This window comes from Suillus clintonianus (assembly GCF_016758775.1).
Source record: "Suillus clintonianus strain FC179 chromosome Unknown DEU56scaffold_30, whole genome shotgun sequence".
Classification (NCBI taxonomy): Eukaryota; Fungi; Basidiomycota; class Agaricomycetes; order Boletales; family Suillaceae; genus Suillus; species Suillus clintonianus.
Window position 1 is genome coordinate 247809 of NW_024539254.1, and position 18030 is coordinate 265838.

Consider the following 18030-nt stretch of genomic DNA (forward strand, 5'->3'; position numbering starts at 1 on the left):
AGGTAAAATGAGATAAGACTGTGCCAGAGAAATACCATCTTGGCGTGCATCTTGTAAGCAAACAACAGTGAGATAACTGCATGTCCATGCAGTGTAACTGAATGGCTGCAGGTCATCACATTTCTAGTAGAATTATAATCCACTGTGACATTTTTTAAACAGTGAGATATATCTTATCTGGGTTGCATAGAAGGTGCAAGAACTACAATTGTGACAGCCTGCTTGCATGCCATTTGATAATTTTATTATGGTGTAACACATAGGTAAAATGAGATAAGACTATGCCGGAGAAATACCATCTTGGCGTGCATATTGCAACCAGACAACAGTGAGATAACTGCATGGCTGCAGGCCATCACATCTCCAGTAGAATTATAATCCGCTGTGTCATTTTTTAAATGGTGACAATACGAGGGAGATATAATATTGATCATGTATTTTAGATGGGACAACAACACAACAATTGAATGTTTCATACATTGTAACTGGCTAACCTCAACAAACATTATTAGCTGACTGTACAAGTGAGATATAATTTTGATATGTAATTGGCTAGCTATAGATTGTTATTGGAATTAAAACATGTTAGAATGTATTTTCATTTGACTAGTAGCGGTACATAGTAGCGTGAATGTAAGTAGAAGTGTTGTACATCGTCCGTGAAGATCGCCTGGCCAGCGCCTGCGGCTTGTGCAGTGCCATACATCGATATCAACATGAGTCGTCGAAGGATTGAGCTTGGATGGCAGGAATCGAGCTTGACTGCCACCCTGGTCGCAGATGGTGTATCGTGGTATAGGGAAGCGGTCGACGAGCAAGTCCTGGATGTACGGCCGTTAAAGTGAGTCAGAAGCACAGCCGAATAGTCGCACCTGAGCATCTGCAATAGGGTTCTCCAACAGCTCTTTGAAGTTCGCGTACCCATCCTGGTCTTGGTAACCTGCCTTCCTCCATTGAGCGACCGTTTCACCGTGGAAAATAAGAATATGGAAGAAGGTATCGAGAAGAAGGATGACATTAGAGTAGGTTGGATCATGATCAAAGAGTTGTTAACGTCTTCCTCATTGAGAATATGTCGAACCTGGCCTCGAGGTCAATTATACCAGCTCTACAAGAAACTCAGAAGATTGTCTGTATCAAATAGACCGAGGCTCACGGCTCCCAGCGGACGGGATATGGAATGGCTCGGTGCAGAATATGGCTAGAAATAATGAGACAAAGTATCACAGAAAATGAAATATGACATACCAAATTTTGATAGAGCCACCAAGGACGCATTGACGGCCAAAGAAAGCTCCATAGGCAATTCCGGGGGAACAACGCTCGTAATGATAAGCACGCAGTCAAGCAAAAGTTCGGACTTTTTTAAATCGCACTCGATGCCTATATGTAAGCTTATGATTAGTCGCCCGGTACGCAAGAGATGACACGTACCCTTCACCCAAACATTCCAACTAGCGGCAATCGCGAAGATGAGCAAGAATCCGATAAACATAAACGATTCGAGATTATTTACAGAAACGCGTTCCGTTGAGAATATCATCGTCCTCACAAGTTGTCCCTGGGCCGTGCCGAAACCGGTTCTCAAAACAAGTCCCAGACATCACCATCCGGAGTCACTGCAGTAACTTGACCCTGGCCTGAGATCCAAATGACCACATTAACGAAGGAATACACTGCAAGTGTTGAACGTACCCGTCGGGCTTGCTTGGAGCACCTTGGTTCCACTGAACAGGACCGCGTTCTTGTGCGTGCCGTCAACGTCAGGTTTGTCCTTGCTGTCGAGAAGCTGGATGGATTCCTTGAGTAACGGGGGTCAAGCATGGACGCACACTAGGAAACAGACGGACATCGACATTCCGCTAACCGTTACCTGTAAAACGTCGAGATACTGAGAGATCCACTGAATATAGCTGCCAGTGTGTGGCGTTATTTGTGGGATCGATTATATAGATTCTACGAAGTGGGTTTTGCTAGAATGAGACGGTCAGCTTGAATCAGTAAATCGATACTATATTCCATGGCACCCATGAAACAGGCGAGTCAATTATTTTGCGAGCGCGTATGTATCTAACGATTGATTCATTAGCTGAATTATCATGCCAGAACGTACGTATGGTATACATTTATAGTCAAGTACGTATACTGATCTGCGTATACAACTAGATCTAGATCAGCGTTAGCGGCGGCAGATGGAAAACGTGAGGCTGAGAGACGCGATGCGAAACGACGAAGGGCTGAGAGACGCGATGCGAAACGACGAGAGGCCAAGGAACGCGCTCAGAGGCTCAATAGCCTGGGTGAAAGGTGCATGTTGAGATTGGGGGGATGGTGGAGACGCTTGAGGATCTTCAAGCTAAAGGTGGGTGGGTGGGGGGTCCAACTGAGATATACTCAATCCTACCTTTCAGAGTCGCGAAACAATGGGAGTGGACAACCGTGCAGGAAATTTGAGGGCTTGAGGGACACAGGCGTAGACACCTTTTAGAGAATGTTATGTGACGTCTCATTTTCGATCTTAATCTTTCGCCTTCCTCCCTTCTTGTCCGACTTTGGTTTCTCCTCCTCCTCATCGTCGTCTCCACCACTCTCTGCGGCATCCTGATCATGAATGAAACCATCTTCTGGTACGCCGGTTTGTTGTACTGGTTGAGGGAGATGTTGGTGAGGTTGTTGAGGATCCGCAACGACTGGATTTACCAAATTGAGGTCCGTGCGTTGGCACTTACGCATTGTTGGAGAGGATGTGGCGGGGTCGTCTTGAATACTCTGACCAGAAAGGAAAGGATGTGGCTGTGATGAGCCGCGGCGTTGGAATACGGATAAGATGGTTTAGTTGTAGTTGACGGCGATAGGCCATATGGGTTGTTCACCCTAGGACGACGATGAAGAGGACGCGTTGAAATAGGAAGGAGGTGGAAAAGGGAGGGAGTTGTCAACGGGGCGTGTGTTGTCTCAGTAGTGATACAGCGGGTCCAATGTTTTGCCCCTTAACGCGAGAATCCCACTGCAAAATCATCATAAATTATGATCGGAAACAACATGTCAGAAGGGCGGACACTAAGCACATACTAATCGGTAATCGAAACAATAAAAACGGCGGTAGGGGTAGTACAGATGACCTAGATCAAGTCCACGTACAAGTACCATTACAACAGCCCACTTCCAGTGGGCAATGTGCAAGCACAAGAGAGCATCAAAAGAGTACAGAGGCATTAGAAGATTCAGACGAGGTTGAAAAATCATCAAACCAATTGTCAAACCAATCTTCGGAAGAATTGTCGGGTAGACACGATTCATAAGTCCCGTCAGAGCCATTAGACGAGCATGTGCCTAAATTCATCTCAGTATGAGACAACTCAAGCTAAGCTGCAAGCTCACCATCCTCAGACCGAGGCCCCGCAGTGCGTGCTATAGCTTCTGAAAACATCTCCACTTCGGCCTGTGCACGATGTTTCTTCAGCTCTAGAATATGAAGATCGGACTTCAGAACGTCCAGGGGTTTCTCCTTCTCTGATTTAGGGCTATTGTCGATGTTAATGCCTAGGAGTTTGGTGTCGGCACAGTCGGCACAGAATGCGCTGATGTAGGCGCGATATGTGACACTACCGACCCAAGACTTCATCAAGAAAGGAAGGGAAAGGAATTGACCATTGAGCTGTATAGTATTAGAATACAAAGTCTTTACTATCGTGAACAGCGCTCACCCTTAAGAGGTTTTCGTAAAGCTGAGGGACTTCTTGAATTTGCGGGAAATCTACTATGAATTCTGATGACATGGAAAGCCATTTCTGGCATTTGACATGTGCAGCAGTTGGAAGCTGAAAGCCCTCAAATTCGTCCGGGGGAGGCGGCATTTGGCACGCACTTATATACCCAGTGTGCTGCTCTGGCAGGGGTACTAGAGCTAGGAAGAAATTTGGAGTCAGGCGGCATTTCATTTCTTAAACAGCATGGCTTACATGGGCGACACCTGATGCCAAACTCTTCGCACAAGTTTGCAATAGCTTTACTGAATAAAGTAACTTCCATCTGAGCGCGATACATCCTCTCCTCCATGTAGCATCGCCCTCCTTGTAGGAGGAATGAGATGCAAGTGAGCTCTGGTTGCTGGAAGAGCTTTTCCATTGCAACCACTCTGAGGCTCACTTGTATGACAGCTATGAGGTCAAGGGGATCGACCCATGCAAACAGCACGGAAATTGTGACGAAGAGGGAGTCTGGAAGCTGGAGTCGATGTTAGATTATATCATTGTGAGAAACATGCAAGTCCACTGACAATTTCGCGTCCCCGTTTGCGAAGCCAAGATTTGAGCGCATTCTCCGCGTGTTCGATCTCAAGAATGTGCTTTGTTGAGGGAGTGGTGGGGATATGAGGCAACGCAGAATTACTATTTAACATATTGAAGTGGGGTGATAAGAAAGGATTAGACGGAGGTCAATACAATTATTGAGGGCTTACATACAATGAGGGCTTACATACAAGAAGGCTTGCGACAGCGGTCTCCAAGCGATGAATCATTGAATAGCCTTGAGTAGCGGTGGCTGTGCAATTGTAGCGGTCTATAAAAAAACACCACTTAGACCAAATAATTGAAATGAATCAATTGTCCTTGCGAGAACCTGGAATGTTCCATCAGACCGCACAATTCCTTGTTTGGAAGTGAGAAAAAGCCTGTAGTGTTCGTGAGCGACTTGATATAATACGGTGGGCTTTGATGCATATAGCGCGCACTATGTTCCTTGATCTGACTTGGACATGTGGGGACTGTGCTATAGGATCTTATCTTAAACTATCACAGGAAAGTGCGCAATATAACAGAACCTTGAAAATTTGCAAATAGACCCGTGGACAAGATATAGAAGACAGAAGACAATTTTTCATCTTATTTACGGGGAATCCGATAGACTTCAGTCTCACTGTGAAGCATTCCCATTAGTTATTTGTAAAGAGATGAACTAAATGTAAACTCACGTAATGTTGCACAACTGTGCCATGCGGTTCACAAATGCCGGGTATCCTGGGTCGTCCTTCTGTGCAAATAAGAGGACAACCGTTTGAAGAAGTTCATCATAGACCTGGCTGACTGGCGGATATTGCGATACGTTGACGGTTGTGGACTTCCCCGCTTTTGACATCGCCTTCAAAATCTCCCCCAGCCGTTGGAGGATAGAGCCATAACACTAACACGAAAGGATTGTTTAGATGAATGAAAGCTTGTAGAGTAGAACTTACGGAGGCCCCCACAAATGCTAACGTCTCCATGGGTGGATGTGGGGCATTCCTGAAGATCCCCGGTGCAATATCAGCCAAAACTACTGGGACTGTGGCTGATACGCTGCGCCAGAACACGAGATGATATACGAGTGATTTCGCAATCTCCTTCATGAGAAACCATGCAAGGCCATTGTCCTGCGTGGTAAAAGAGTAAGACCCTGACAACCAAAGCTAACTCGAAAAAACTGACCGCAATTGGCAGGCGACCCGAATTTGGAAGCAGGAATCGGTGTAGCAGGACTACACATCTCTCAATGAGTATTTCCAGTGGGAGGTCTATGATGCTAAAGCCCAGGGGCGGTCGGGGGTCTAAGATCGCAATTTTTGCCAATCGTTTGGTGTCAGAAAGTAATGCCGACACCCATTTAGCGGCCTATTCAAGGTGAGACAAGTAAATAGAAACGACGTAGAAATCATACCAATACCAAAATATCTTCTACCGTCACTTCGGACCCATCAGTCGCCCTGACTAGAAAAGAGTCAGTATCTGCAGGACGTATTAAATCAACGAGGTACTGACTGGAGCACAGCTCTGCGCGAGTCAATCGGAGTTCAGCCAGGCTTCGTTCGAAGAGATTGGCGACGAAACGAGCTTTATGTTCAGCACCTGATATATGGGTGAGCAAGAACGGGTTCCCACATGCCCCGCAGCAAATATCGAGCCTCATGAGAATCCGCAAGCGGACCAGAACGGTTTGCCATTGCGGATACTTGAGCTGGATATCATTCAAGCTTTCTGAGTCGCTGCGGGTGGGTGTATTGTTTGGTTGGTCATCATTGTGACTGTGTGCGATAGAGGATAGCCCGCGGGAGTCTGGCACAACTGATGAGGCCAGGGAGGAGTCTGGCATAGCTGACGAGGCCAGGGAAGTGTCTGGCACAACTGAACCTTCATGGAGCGAACCCAGCAGCTCCGACAGTTCTGCAAGAACAGCATCGTCAAACTCGGGATAAGCCTCGTGGTCGTGCCCAGACGGAAATATAGCATCGACGATAATTGTATTATGGCCATTGCCCTATACAGTTGTCAGACGAGATAGCCTTGAGATTGCAAGGTGTACTTACCCATGCATACACATGTAGAAGGACACCGTCGTTACTCGGCCTTGACCAGATGGCGTTCAAGTCCAAGTTCACGGGTGGGGCGTCGGGTGCATTGTGCGCCTACAAGACTTATCAATGGGAAGGCGAGGTGCAGTCCAGAGCTAACTGAATACCTTGGCGACGAATATAGGTACCTCCACGCACGATTCCCATATGGAATTGTGAGGAGTAAGCGGCAACACATACGCTATGACTTCGACATGCAACTTAAGCTATAAAATTTTGTGAGTATATGACACCTACAAAATTTTAAACCACCTACAGCCTCAAGGCGGATGGCTGAACACTGTGGCCAACGATGAGACGCCTAAAAACCTTGAGGAAAAACAAATGATACTTACATACAGTGCGTAGAGGATTGGTCGAGACCCAACCGCTAGATATCCTACAAAACAGAATGGCTTCTGTAAGAGAGTGAGGCTACCCTGAACGAACTGAGTTAGCAGTGTTGGGGTAACAAGCAAAAAAAACCCGCATAAACAGGCTGGAGACTTGACAGATCATCTGGGAAAAAATACGAATTGAAAGTTGGCGATGCCATATCGTCTGCAGAAGATGTTATTGGTTCCAAGAGGGAAAGCAGGCGCTTTAAATACAAATACTGCCTTGTAAAAATTCACTAAAAATGTATCGCGGAACAATTAGCTATTACATGTGTGCTGTCGCGATGCCATACAGTCTGAGGTATAACATGCGAGGCGGTGATTAGCAGCGCTGCGCCGCAAGGTTGCGCCTATGTCTAGCGAGCGCTATCAATCGATTTTGCTCCATCCATCTAGTTCTCGTAATCAAGGGAGACATCGCTTTCGTACATCTCATCGAACTGATCTAATAATGATTCGTCGCTGGAACCGAACCTCTGCTCGATATCTGATCCGCTCTCAGTACCGTCATCTTCATCGTCATCTTCACTGTCCTCTTCGCCCCCAACTCCATCTATTTCCCCAGGGTCTTCAACATCATGGGTAAAAGCTGCATGCGCTGTACTGCCTTCTGGGTGAAGCTCCGGCTGCGTCAGGCGATGGTGAGAGTATGCATGACCCACTCCAAGACCAAAGTGAAAGCGCATGAGCATGTCCCGGTCGACAAACCTGTAATAATGAGCTCGATGTTTGTGAAGTGCTGCCCCTAACTCACTGATTAACATAGTATTGGCACCAATCATACTTGTCGCCCGCGCATGCCGAAACTCCCAAACCATCGGGATGTCTCTTGCCATCGGCAAATGATGGGATAATATGACAGCCCCGAAGGACATCCGCTGGATCAAGAAAATCGAACGAGAACTCGTCCGCCATGCTCGGAAAGCTGAGACGATCTAACGTTGAGGTGTCCCAGGTGGCGATATCATCCATGGGAGTGTACCAGCGTACCCATAAAAACTCCATTCGGAGAGGAGTATAGTTGACCATACCATTTCCTATGAAGATCACGTTGACGTGGTATATACCAAGTACCTTTCCGTAAAGGTATCTGTGGCCTTGGCGCCCAACGTCATCGTTAGCACGTAGAGCCATGATGTTGCAATGGGGAGTTTTGGGGTTAATAACGTCTTGTGACCTGCGAACATCGTATGATGTATAATTGAACCTGGCGGTATTGTGGTAATACATGCGATCGTCCTTCAGAATAATGGAATCAGTGTTAGTCTCTTCTCCAGTACCTGGAAGATCTCTAGATTGGTTGAATCGGCGCAATATATGATCCTTTAGTTTCGGCACAAAATTCTGTAGGGGTGTTAGAAGTAGCTTGAATATAAATGATTACGCTTACAACAATTGCTGGATCAGCTACGTGGTCACACAAGTACGATCCTATATGTACAGGGAACTTCTGTGTCAGACCGATGTGGTGGTGGACATGCGGGCTTCTCGCGATCTCTGCGATCTCGAGGTGAGGACGAGGAACAATGCTGTCCCCGATACGACGAATGCGAGTCTGACGGTGTTCTATCCGAGTGAGTTGTTTGACGAATGTTTTGCGATCGGTACGCCAGTATCTAGTCTTGGGAAAACGGTGTTCAAGTTCACCCTGGATAAAGTTGGTGAGTCAAATCCGGAATCGAAAATTATGAGACTGACCGGTTCAGTGCTGTATGAATCGGACGTTCCATACCGGCGGATTGTAGATACGTAGTCTCCCAATGCATGAAATTTGTATGTCTGAAAGTTAAATATTTTGAGTCGTTTCTTATTCTTGCCTGATTGTTTTTCTGGCTCCACAACGGGGGCTTTTTGCTTCCCTTTCTGCCGTGCCTGCTGCTTTTCCGCTTGCTTTGCGTCACGTCGGACACGAGCATCGACCTCCTGTTGAAGTTCATGGGTATCGAAGGCGGAACATACGGTGGCTTTAAAATGACGAAACTGATGGCCGACCGCTGTAGTCACTTCGTCCATTATTTCTAGGGTTGGGTCAGAGTGCATACGAAGCTTGGCCAGTCCGTGCCAATGAGCCATTGTAAATAACAACCGAAGAACTGTGCTATTGTGTGGTTCTGGAAGAAGGCGGTCAAAAACAGGGATAGAGCACTTTATCCAAGTGATGTTAGGCCATATCAAACTTCATTAGCTATTAAGTCATACCTGAAGGAGGTCTTCAAAGTCTCGAGCCGCCATTCGTTTCATCTCCGAAGAGTTCGCAGAGAACTTTCGGATGGTAGCCGAGCCAAACGTTGGAATCTGCCTATATCTGGTGGAGGTGGTCAATGTGAGGTGAAGAACGGAGGATGACGGACCTTACCTCTTGTCCAACTTATCTATAAGCTTCTTGTCATACGCCGATAAGATACGTAACAAGTGCTTAAACAGCATCTTCCAGACGCCGATCTCAAACTCGTGTAGTAGATCTACTACAAGCGCATGGAAAATATTGAAACCCAAACGACTAAGGCGGTCTGAGAATGCATTCTAACAGATTGTTAGCCGTTTTCAGTGATAGATATTCAAACCTTACGGAGGTGGGAACCCATGACTGGGGCTTAAGAATGCGCTCTATTGGTGCGCTACCAACAGCATAGTTTTGCTCGTAAATTAGTGAGCGCGCTTCGCTCACTATCATCCCTCTTCTCTCGTCATTGCGTCCCAGAGTGATGCGCTGTGTTCTATCCCGAGGCATTCCCATGTTTTGTATCCGTTCCTTGGGGATCAGACAACGAGGACATGGGCAACCTCCCATATTTCGAACCGTTGCTACAAGTACTCTAGTCGGACAAAAAATCAGTGTAGTTTAACGCACTAAATTAGTCGACTTACTTCTCAGGATAATCTGCTGAATAAGTGAAAATTCTTGGGTAGAATCTGCGCGGAATACCATCGCAGCAAATAATAACGATCCCGTGCTCATACGCCTCCAAGAATTCATCGTCTAACAAGATCTTCCACTGCTCGTGGAAGAACTCTCTACGACAATGTGTTGTAAACTCGCTGTTGATTCCTTTAGTGCCTGAAAAATCTTTGAACGAATCGGGGAGCTGGCAGCACAACTTTAAGTATTCCGTATATCAAACTCTGTGGGAACACGCACCGTTTCGAAGTAAGCGACGTGGTTGCTCAAATTGCACGAGGGCTTGCAGCGGCGATACTTCGACTCATTACCGAAGTACATGTAGGTAGGCCATAGTTTAGCATTGCCAAAGGAAGTGAGTTGCGTTGCATCCGACCAAAACATAAGGCCAGCTACAACGCGGGGTAAGTCACATCCAGGTTCCCCGGGTGATTCTTGCAAGTCGCTGTGAGCATCGTAAAAGGCCGCGGATGTGTACAGATCCCCGTGGATGGAGACTTCGCTATCTAGATGGGGAGGAGCCCAGCGTAGTTGATACGGCTCGTAATGAAACAACTTGTCGTCTCGGGCGTTGGCAAGCTTTTCCCGCAAGACAGCCACAAGGGAGCGATGATACAGTTGTGCAACTTCATGAAGCCGTGGGCCAGGCATTTCGGTGGTGCGTGAAAATGGCACTTGGATGGTAACGGCTGTCCTTTTCCATCCCGCATCTTCGTCTTCCCATTCTTCTTCATCTCCCTCATCATACTCATTGGTTCCCAGTTGAGAATTAATTTTCTTCCAACAAGTGGAACTCACATCAGCAGCATTGAAAGTACTGCTGCCTAAGATCTGCAACAGTTTCGCATAGTCTCTTTGCGATTTTTGCAACCCCTGATTCCAGTACCAATCACCGAGCTCGAATGACGAGCTATTGGGATAGGGATGATACTGAGAGTCACTGGTGGAAGCGGCAAGTGCATGTGGTTCTTCGGTAGCTTCAGGGTTGCCTGGTATGAACGAAATGACATACCCCTCTGGATCGTGGGATGGCACCTTTGAGGAGAAGTATTGCCGTACTAGCCCGAAAATATTTGGGGGGGTGCGAAATACAGTGCGAACTGGTGAAGCAGGTCGTTCTGGAGCGATGACAGCGGCTACAGATTCTGGCAGTTGCTCGCGGGCTTCCAAGGGCATGGCTGGTGGAGGTTGAGGAAGCACATCCCTGAACCGCATGGGCAACTGGCGGTTCTGCCGTCTCGGGCGGCGCTGTGCCAAACTCATGTCATCTCCTTCATCTATTTGATCTCCCTCACAGTCAGGGGTCACATTGACTCCTGTAGCAACGAGCGATGGGAGGGGTAGAGGGACCACCGGAACTTCGGGACGTTGTGACGTTGTCAAAGCCTCGACTTCGCCGGAAGTGAGATAGCTGGAGGATGATGCATCGCTCGATTCGACGAATCCCGCAGGCCGAACCTCATCGTGTGAGATACGTGGCTTTTTCCTGGAGCTTAGAAGCTCCTTGGCAGAGGACATCGCTGATGAAAGGCGCTTTCTCGTTTGAGAGCATGAGCGCTGATGGTGGCTAAAATAGTTTTGTGCTGTAAAAGTGCGCTTGCAAACGCAGGTGTAACGAGAAGCTGACATTGAGTAAAGATCGGAGAATCTGGGCCGACAAATTATAACGCCCAACCAATACGATGGCGCAATTGGATCCGAGAAACAGCGGTCGCGCTAGCCGAGCCGCTACAGCTGCTGATCAAAAATGATGATCGCACAATAGTTGTGCATCGAAAGAGGCACCACAGGAATGTATAAAGACTAAGTAAGCAAGGCACCCCCATCTGTATACCGTAAAATGTCCGTACCTTCGTCTCCATCCTCTACATGCTCAGAGCTCGAACCACCGGAATTCGTAGCTGACCCTCAGGTAGTCAGACTGCTAGTCCAAATTTTGATTTCTCCTCATTGTGTATTGCATTATCACGGCCAGACGGCAGAACTGACGACATATCAGTGGTAAGTAAGTTGATTCATGCGAAGGTGCCATACACTGACGCACACACGCAACCAGCAGGCCTACTGACCGACAGGGCCAAAAAATCCACCCGTCACAATTTGATGCTTATCGCCGTAAGCATGCGTTTCGCTATCCCTGTTGCCTTTGCGCCAGGGGTGGTAGCTATGTCGAGACTTCAATCCTTCCGTGGACCAGAGGACCACATCAAGGGCTGTATGTTGCTGAATGCATGACCAGTACTTGCGGCTACCTGTGCAAGTTGCTTGAATTCCCTATACAAAATGGCGATGGCTGACATTTAATGTAGTAAATATAGAAAAATACTTTGGGAGAGCCCGCGTACCGGCTATGTATTATCCTCAAAGAGGTGAACGCCCGTTGCCGATAGAGTGATGAACGTAGCTGCGCCCCACAAATCAATATCTATTGCCGAATTCAAAGTTTAACTCGCACCAAGCAATTGGTCATGCCTTCCGACCGCAATACCATCAATCTCGTCACGGGCTTCACAATTTTGGCACCAGACAGCGCAATTCAACCCGTTGCCTCGCGTAAACTTCAGATCTTCCACGCTGCTGAGCGCTGATCTTTGCATCAGTCTGAATATTTGCATCAAGTTGATCACAGAAACGGACAGTACCTCTACTATCTTTTTGGAGCGTTGCGACACATCGTGACGGGTGTATGCACTTGCTTATGTTTTGAAATGTGCAAACTTGCACTCGTGAGTGCGAACATTAACAACTAGCTATACACAGTCAACTACAGCTACATTACAAGTATTTCGCATTCGCGACAATACATGATGAGGGAAGTGATTAGGTTGAAGGTCGGAAACTGTAGCTGATTGCAGGAGGAGTGGTTTATATATTGAACAACTGTGATTCAAGCTCCGCCGGCTGCACCCGAGTGAATGCCCAACCGCCGCATGATCACGTGACTCGAAATAAAATCATGATTTGATTCAACAATTAGGGCTCAGTGAATAATTTATGATCAAATGGTGACACATTTAACACACCCAGCATTTGTGTGTAACGGTTATGAGGCGCGGCAGCTAACTACTTTATATCACGTCACATGGAACGTTTGAACTACGGTGTTGAATTGATGTGTAGTATGATGGTACTACGTAGTTTATTACATGGTGTGTTGTGCACGTTGGACAAGACATATCTGATCAAAATGTAAGGTAGTAGTAGTGGAATCCTTGCCCATAAATTGAGCAGTCTTTTTACCGATACTACATTGCGAAATAGTCAGAATCTGGCCGCGATAATTTCCATCTAGAATGAGACATTCTTGGTTTTTTTTTTCGTGGAGGAGCTGGGCTCAGATCCTTGGCAGGAATATAGTAATGTTCCAGCGCAGCACCTGCACGACTGGATGTACAAAATACTGCAATGCAATCCATGGGTGCGGGTCCGTTTGCACCGCAGAATGGATCAGGACAGGCCGTTGATACGAATCATTTGTAGAGCTTGGCGTGATTGAAGCTCAGTGAGACTGTAAACACCGCGTGATATGTAAGGAACAGCGTGGAAAACTCTTTGCCCATGAACCAAGGTAGAGGCCCTGTAAAAAATGAGCAAAAAGTGATGTGATATCTTCGGGCCGGACTCACCACTGTCTTTGGGTCTCTCTGCTCTGGCATCTATGCTATCCTGGATGTCCTGTGCATCGATGGTCCATGGGTCGGGTGTCGATGAGCTGAGATCGATGCCTGGTGACAGATCATTCGCACTGTCGAGATCCTGGCCGAGATTCCAGCAAGTCCAATTGGATGATGATGGGATGAGAGCTGCGCTAATAGAATTAGATGAGTTGGAGGGAACTGAGTCAGGAGGGGGTGTGATGCATCTTCGTGGTTGTGGCACCACATAAGATCTTTTTCGCAGGTCACAGAACTCTATCAAGTCCGATTCCCCTAGCATGAGACCATTTAATCTCATTCCATACCTGCATATCAATGAAAAATTACTAAATGACTATGAAAATGTGCGCGCTGCTCACTTGGTCACAACGTTCTGGCATTTAAGTGTGGTACGCGCCTGCCCATTGATAGCAACAGTGCAATTCTCGCCCCCAATGCCATATAATGTGGCTTGAAAACCCTTCCGGTCACCTCCAACCACGAACACTTCTTGGCCGATGACTTTGTCGAAAGAATCAGAGGACACGTTGAGTATTTTCATCACAAATCCAATTGGGACGTCGATCTGTTCCAAGTCAGATAAGCCTAAGTCAAGTTAAATTTCACTTACAAGCAAGTGATCACTCTCAGACAGTAGTGTCAGGCGAGCCTTTGGGAAGTCAACGCTCTGCATGATCCCTTTCATCTGATATTCCGGCCCACGCGCGACCCTCACGATGTCTCCAGGCTTGACGTCGTAACCTTTTTCCTTGGTGAATGTAATGGTCTGGGGTAGGTGCGTCCGGTGAACAAATGTCACAGGAACTTGGATACTTGGAGGTCCTGAATAGTACTTCGTATTATACAAAGTCAATGTCTGAGGAGACTCGTCCTGGAACCACAGTTGGTCTCCTCCAATAGAAGACCAGGTCACGACACCCCGCTTTCCTATGTGCTTTCCCACAAGAACCTCAATAGAATCCCCAATTTCTAGAGATTGAGACTCGGGGGGAGGTTCGAAATGTTGATGCGATGGTAGATGTGGTTGTATCGTGCAAGCCTGATGACGACGGTCCAAGTAATATTTTGAAACTTGCACCTATGCACCGAGCATTAGTGGTAGATTTTCTATTTGAGCAAAATATTTACCTCTTCCATGGAGACCCATTGGCAAATGAGAAACAGCACCTCGTCCATTTGAATGATATGGCCTTCTAAACCCAGGTGTGAACCTGCTACAACTCGAACCGCGTCACCGACCCAAAAAACGCGCTCCATGTCTTCATGTCGAGCTTCCAATTCTGTCCGATGTCCATCAAAGGTTAATTCGATACGTGCAGACCCACCAAACGCATGGTCTATTGACACGACCGTGCCAATCTCTGATCGAGCTGCTCCTGCGATGATCCTGGCCGCATCTCCTACGCGCAGAAACTGCATGGAGAATGCCACAATAGATTTCTTGACGAAGGGCGTGTCAAACCCGGACTGCAGATGCAGTCTAACATCGTCAGCGTGAGGGCAAGCGACAAGTTCTAGTTGATAGCGGTGGAATTTCTTTAGGAGCAGGCCCCTGTAGTATTGATGTCCTTTGTACGAGCATCCTATAATTTCGCCATTACGAATGATGTCGGTAACTGTCTTGTCCTTCGGAAGGCGAGAGCGGTCGAGCAGAGCTTCAGATCTCGAAGGCATTGTATAGGGAAACTCTCGAACGGCGACTAAGACATCAACAAAAAGGTCCGACTGGTCTGGGTCGAAGACATAGCCTATGGCGCCCTTGTACATGCCGGATTTGACCCTTACCCATGAGGGGTTGGGAAATTTGATTTCCGAATTCTCCACCGCGATGCGTTCTTCATCCGAGATGCGATGGTAGTCTTTTACCGAGAGTTTATGTGAGGATGGAAGGGATGATGCGATAGTTCTGGGGCTATCTGAGACCACGTAGAGCTGCCCAGGTAGCCAGGGCGACACGGTGACAGAGAATCCTTTACCCTGAAGATATTCAGCAATATAGACCGCAGCAGTTCCTAAAAGTGATGAACAACATAGTGCATGATGAAATAATGGACATACTATGGACATGCAGTAGATACATTCTACTCTCGAGCGTGGTGGGGGACCGGGAGGCCCTGAGAGAAATGTGGCGTCTTGAGGAGCTAGAGACCTTTGTCGCGTTGTTGTAGATCTCATCGATCTTTTTAGACAATGTATCCTTGGCTGACGGTCCTGGAATGACCGTAACCTTCGGCGATCGCACGGAAGAGCCCCCCTGATCCTGCTTGTCGTCGTCGCCACTGTCTTCGTCGTCTTCTTCTTCTTCTTCATCTCCCTCATCTGCTTCTATGTCTAGATATATATTCATCCGCTACAACTGTTTAGCATGTATTCAGTGGAATATGAAAGATTTACTCACAGGGCGGGGTATGTACCTCTTCCTTAAGATCTCGAGATTTCTTAGACAGGCTCCGAGGTCGTCTTCACCGGAGAAGAGCGTAGCTTTGGCGTCCTTCCAATCGTCCGCAAAGTATCAATCGCCGAGGTATGATGAGAGTTTCTCTTCCATCTCACCGTAACTCATCTCGGTCTCGAGGAATTGTGCTAGAATGAGCCATGCACCTCGATCTGCCAGTGGCGATGGCGCTGAATGAGAATTGCATGTGTAACGTTTATACTTAGCAATGATCAAAACGACGGCCAGGTATACTATCACGGCTTACCTTCACAATTTCTGTTTCGCATGCGCTTCGAGGCTGGTTCAAGAACATCCGAGCTTGGTGCGGCACGTTTAGCAGGCATTATCCTGCATGTATTCTAGTAAATTGTTAATGAAGTTCCTGTAAGGAAACCAAAACACAACATACTGTGACGATAAGTCTATTCAAAAGTCTATTCAAAAGTCTATCCGATATTTTACTAGCTATAGGTATCGATGTAGATGAGTGAGGAGAAAGAAGAACCTGCGAACGCACATGGTCAATATTTATAGTGAACGACTAATTGTGGACATAACAGTGTGACATGTTGCAGGCGCAATTAATGTTCTTTTGTGGTTGTTTTGTGGGCATTAAGGTCGTGGACCAACATGTAGCAACGGTCAAATTCAACGAATCACGCGTACTACTTTACATAGTCACATACTACTGCAACGCGACCATACGATTTATCTAATATTCTAATTTACAGAAATATATTATAATGAAAATCGAAAAAGAAACCTCTAGGGGAAGAAGAGCGCGATTGATATACTGAATGACTACACATTCAGACCCAGCCCGGAAGTGCCCAATTACTAACAGGTGAGCTGAGTTGCATCTGAGTTTGAATTGTCATTCACTATATAGTCTGCGTCTTTTCCGTCACGGAACTTCTTTCCAACCACCATCTGATATGCTACCTATGTCAAAGCGCTAGACATTGTAGTTTAGTTAGTTATTTTTAGTTGAGAACTGTTAGATCAAGATGATGTCATTCTACTATAATTATGAGTCCGCGCTTCTTCAGGTTCTTTTGCTCGTATTGAATCACGAGCGTGGTTGAGCTCCCGCTCTACTTTGCTTTCGAACGACTCTCAGATAGTTATACCGGGTAGTGCCTTCAGCCGGTCGTGATATATCTCCATGATGATTTTCGCGATCAACTGCTTCTCAACAATATCTTGCAAAATGAAGCCTAGGTCCTCGGGACCAGCAACAGCGTCAACGATGCCGATGCTGAATTCATTCTGGAACAGGCAGAGGTTCACAACAATCTGGACGCCCGTGAAGTGGTTACGAGTAGCACTCAGCACCCTTCTGAGTGCAGTGAGACTTTAGTTGACGACACAAGTATGTGCATTCCCCTATCCTAACTTCTAGTACTAACGGCTCAAACATAATACCTGCAGAACTCATAGATTTTCTCCGCCATTGTCCTCTTCCTGTTCCGAACATTCATCATTCCCGCACCAGTATTCAGGAAAGAAGCTAGGAGAAGGAGCGCCCGCTGGAATTTGAGGAATGTCAGCAATGTGTATGCCAGAGGGCATATGGTATTCGAGGTTTTCAGCGCGGTAGTATTCTTCTAGCCATCTATCCCTGTATGTCTTCACCCTATCTGCAAGGTAAGCAATCTTATTTTCTGTGTTCCTTAGTTGTTCCTTGACGAGATACAGATCAGATTCTTCCCCTATGCATTGTTCGTTAGAGACTAGGTGATTTCACGTACATTTTCCCCCATCAGAATTTGAAGTCTTACCTGTAGTCTGTGTCCCTCGATCGATCAGAGTTCTGTTTTGATGGATTTGCCTGCACGCTAAGTCTTTTTGACTTGGTCTATATCGCCTTACTCACTGGCAATCAATTCCGACTTGTAGATCTTTTGCGTTATTGATGTCTCTGAGCGCATCTAACGAGGACAGTTGGATCCTGTGGGGTTCACCTGTTCAAAAGTTCCGTAGCGCATGTCATTGAAGAGCTCACCTGAGCGTGACGTTTTTTTCGATACTGAAGCATTGTTGCATATTCTTGGGTGAGTCCGGCGTCCGAGAGACAATCAGTGGGCTGCCCGACATTATGCTGATAAATGCGTCAACAGTGCTAGCCTGACTTATGTATAAACGCACGATGCTGTCATCTGGTGTAATGCACCCGTCCGCTGTCAGCGCCAAGGATAGCAGTTTCTTTATAAGTTCCGAAGTGAACAGCAATCGAATCGCGCTTTCAATGCTGTCACGATATCTACAGCGGA

General features: G+C 46.8%; 4 protein-coding genes across 4 annotated transcripts; all 4 read right to left on the minus strand.

Annotated features, from left to right (window-relative positions):
- Positions 1-722: 722 nt before the first annotated feature.
- DEU56DRAFT_705601 (uncharacterized protein) lies at positions 723-962 on the minus strand (the record flags this gene model as incomplete). The annotated part of the gene is made up of 2 exons (XM_041347403.1): positions 723-821; positions 873-962. Coding segments are annotated over 2 exons (189 nt in total), but the record flags the coding sequence as incomplete, so codon positions are not given.
- A 1522-nt stretch (positions 963-2484) lies between these two features.
- Positions 2485-7457, minus strand: DEU56DRAFT_755604 (uncharacterized protein; the record flags this gene model as incomplete). The annotated part of the gene is made up of 20 exons (XM_041349929.1): positions 2485-2769; positions 2969-3007; positions 3073-3122; positions 3382-3658; positions 3708-3907; positions 3963-4227; positions 4280-4391; positions 4480-4563; positions 4648-4773; positions 4976-5184; positions 5237-5413; positions 5469-5651; positions 5698-5747; positions 5799-6294; positions 6344-6442; positions 6496-6594; positions 6645-6668; positions 6724-6807; positions 6901-6928; positions 7195-7457. The coding sequence occupies 20 exons, from the start codon at positions 7455-7457 to the stop codon at positions 2485-2487; spliced, it is 3150 nt and encodes a 1049-aa protein (XP_041209118.1).
- A 5677-nt stretch (positions 7458-13134) lies between these two features.
- On the minus strand, positions 13135-15667 carry DEU56DRAFT_912143 (uncharacterized protein; the record flags this gene model as incomplete). Its single annotated transcript, XM_041357372.1, has 6 exons — positions 13135-13241; positions 13291-13625; positions 13680-13885; positions 13931-14398; positions 14449-15332; positions 15379-15667. The coding sequence occupies 6 exons, from the start codon at positions 15665-15667 to the stop codon at positions 13135-13137; spliced, it is 2289 nt and encodes a 762-aa protein (XP_041209119.1).
- A 1206-nt stretch (positions 15668-16873) lies between these two features.
- On the minus strand, positions 16874-17854 carry DEU56DRAFT_912144 (uncharacterized protein; the record flags this gene model as incomplete). Its single annotated transcript, XM_041357373.1, has 5 exons — positions 16874-17093; positions 17250-17469; positions 17539-17570; positions 17634-17708; positions 17763-17854. 5 exons carry the CDS (start codon positions 17852-17854, stop codon positions 16874-16876), a joined length of 639 nt encoding a protein of 212 aa, XP_041209120.1.
- Positions 17855-18030: the final 176 nt, after the last annotated feature.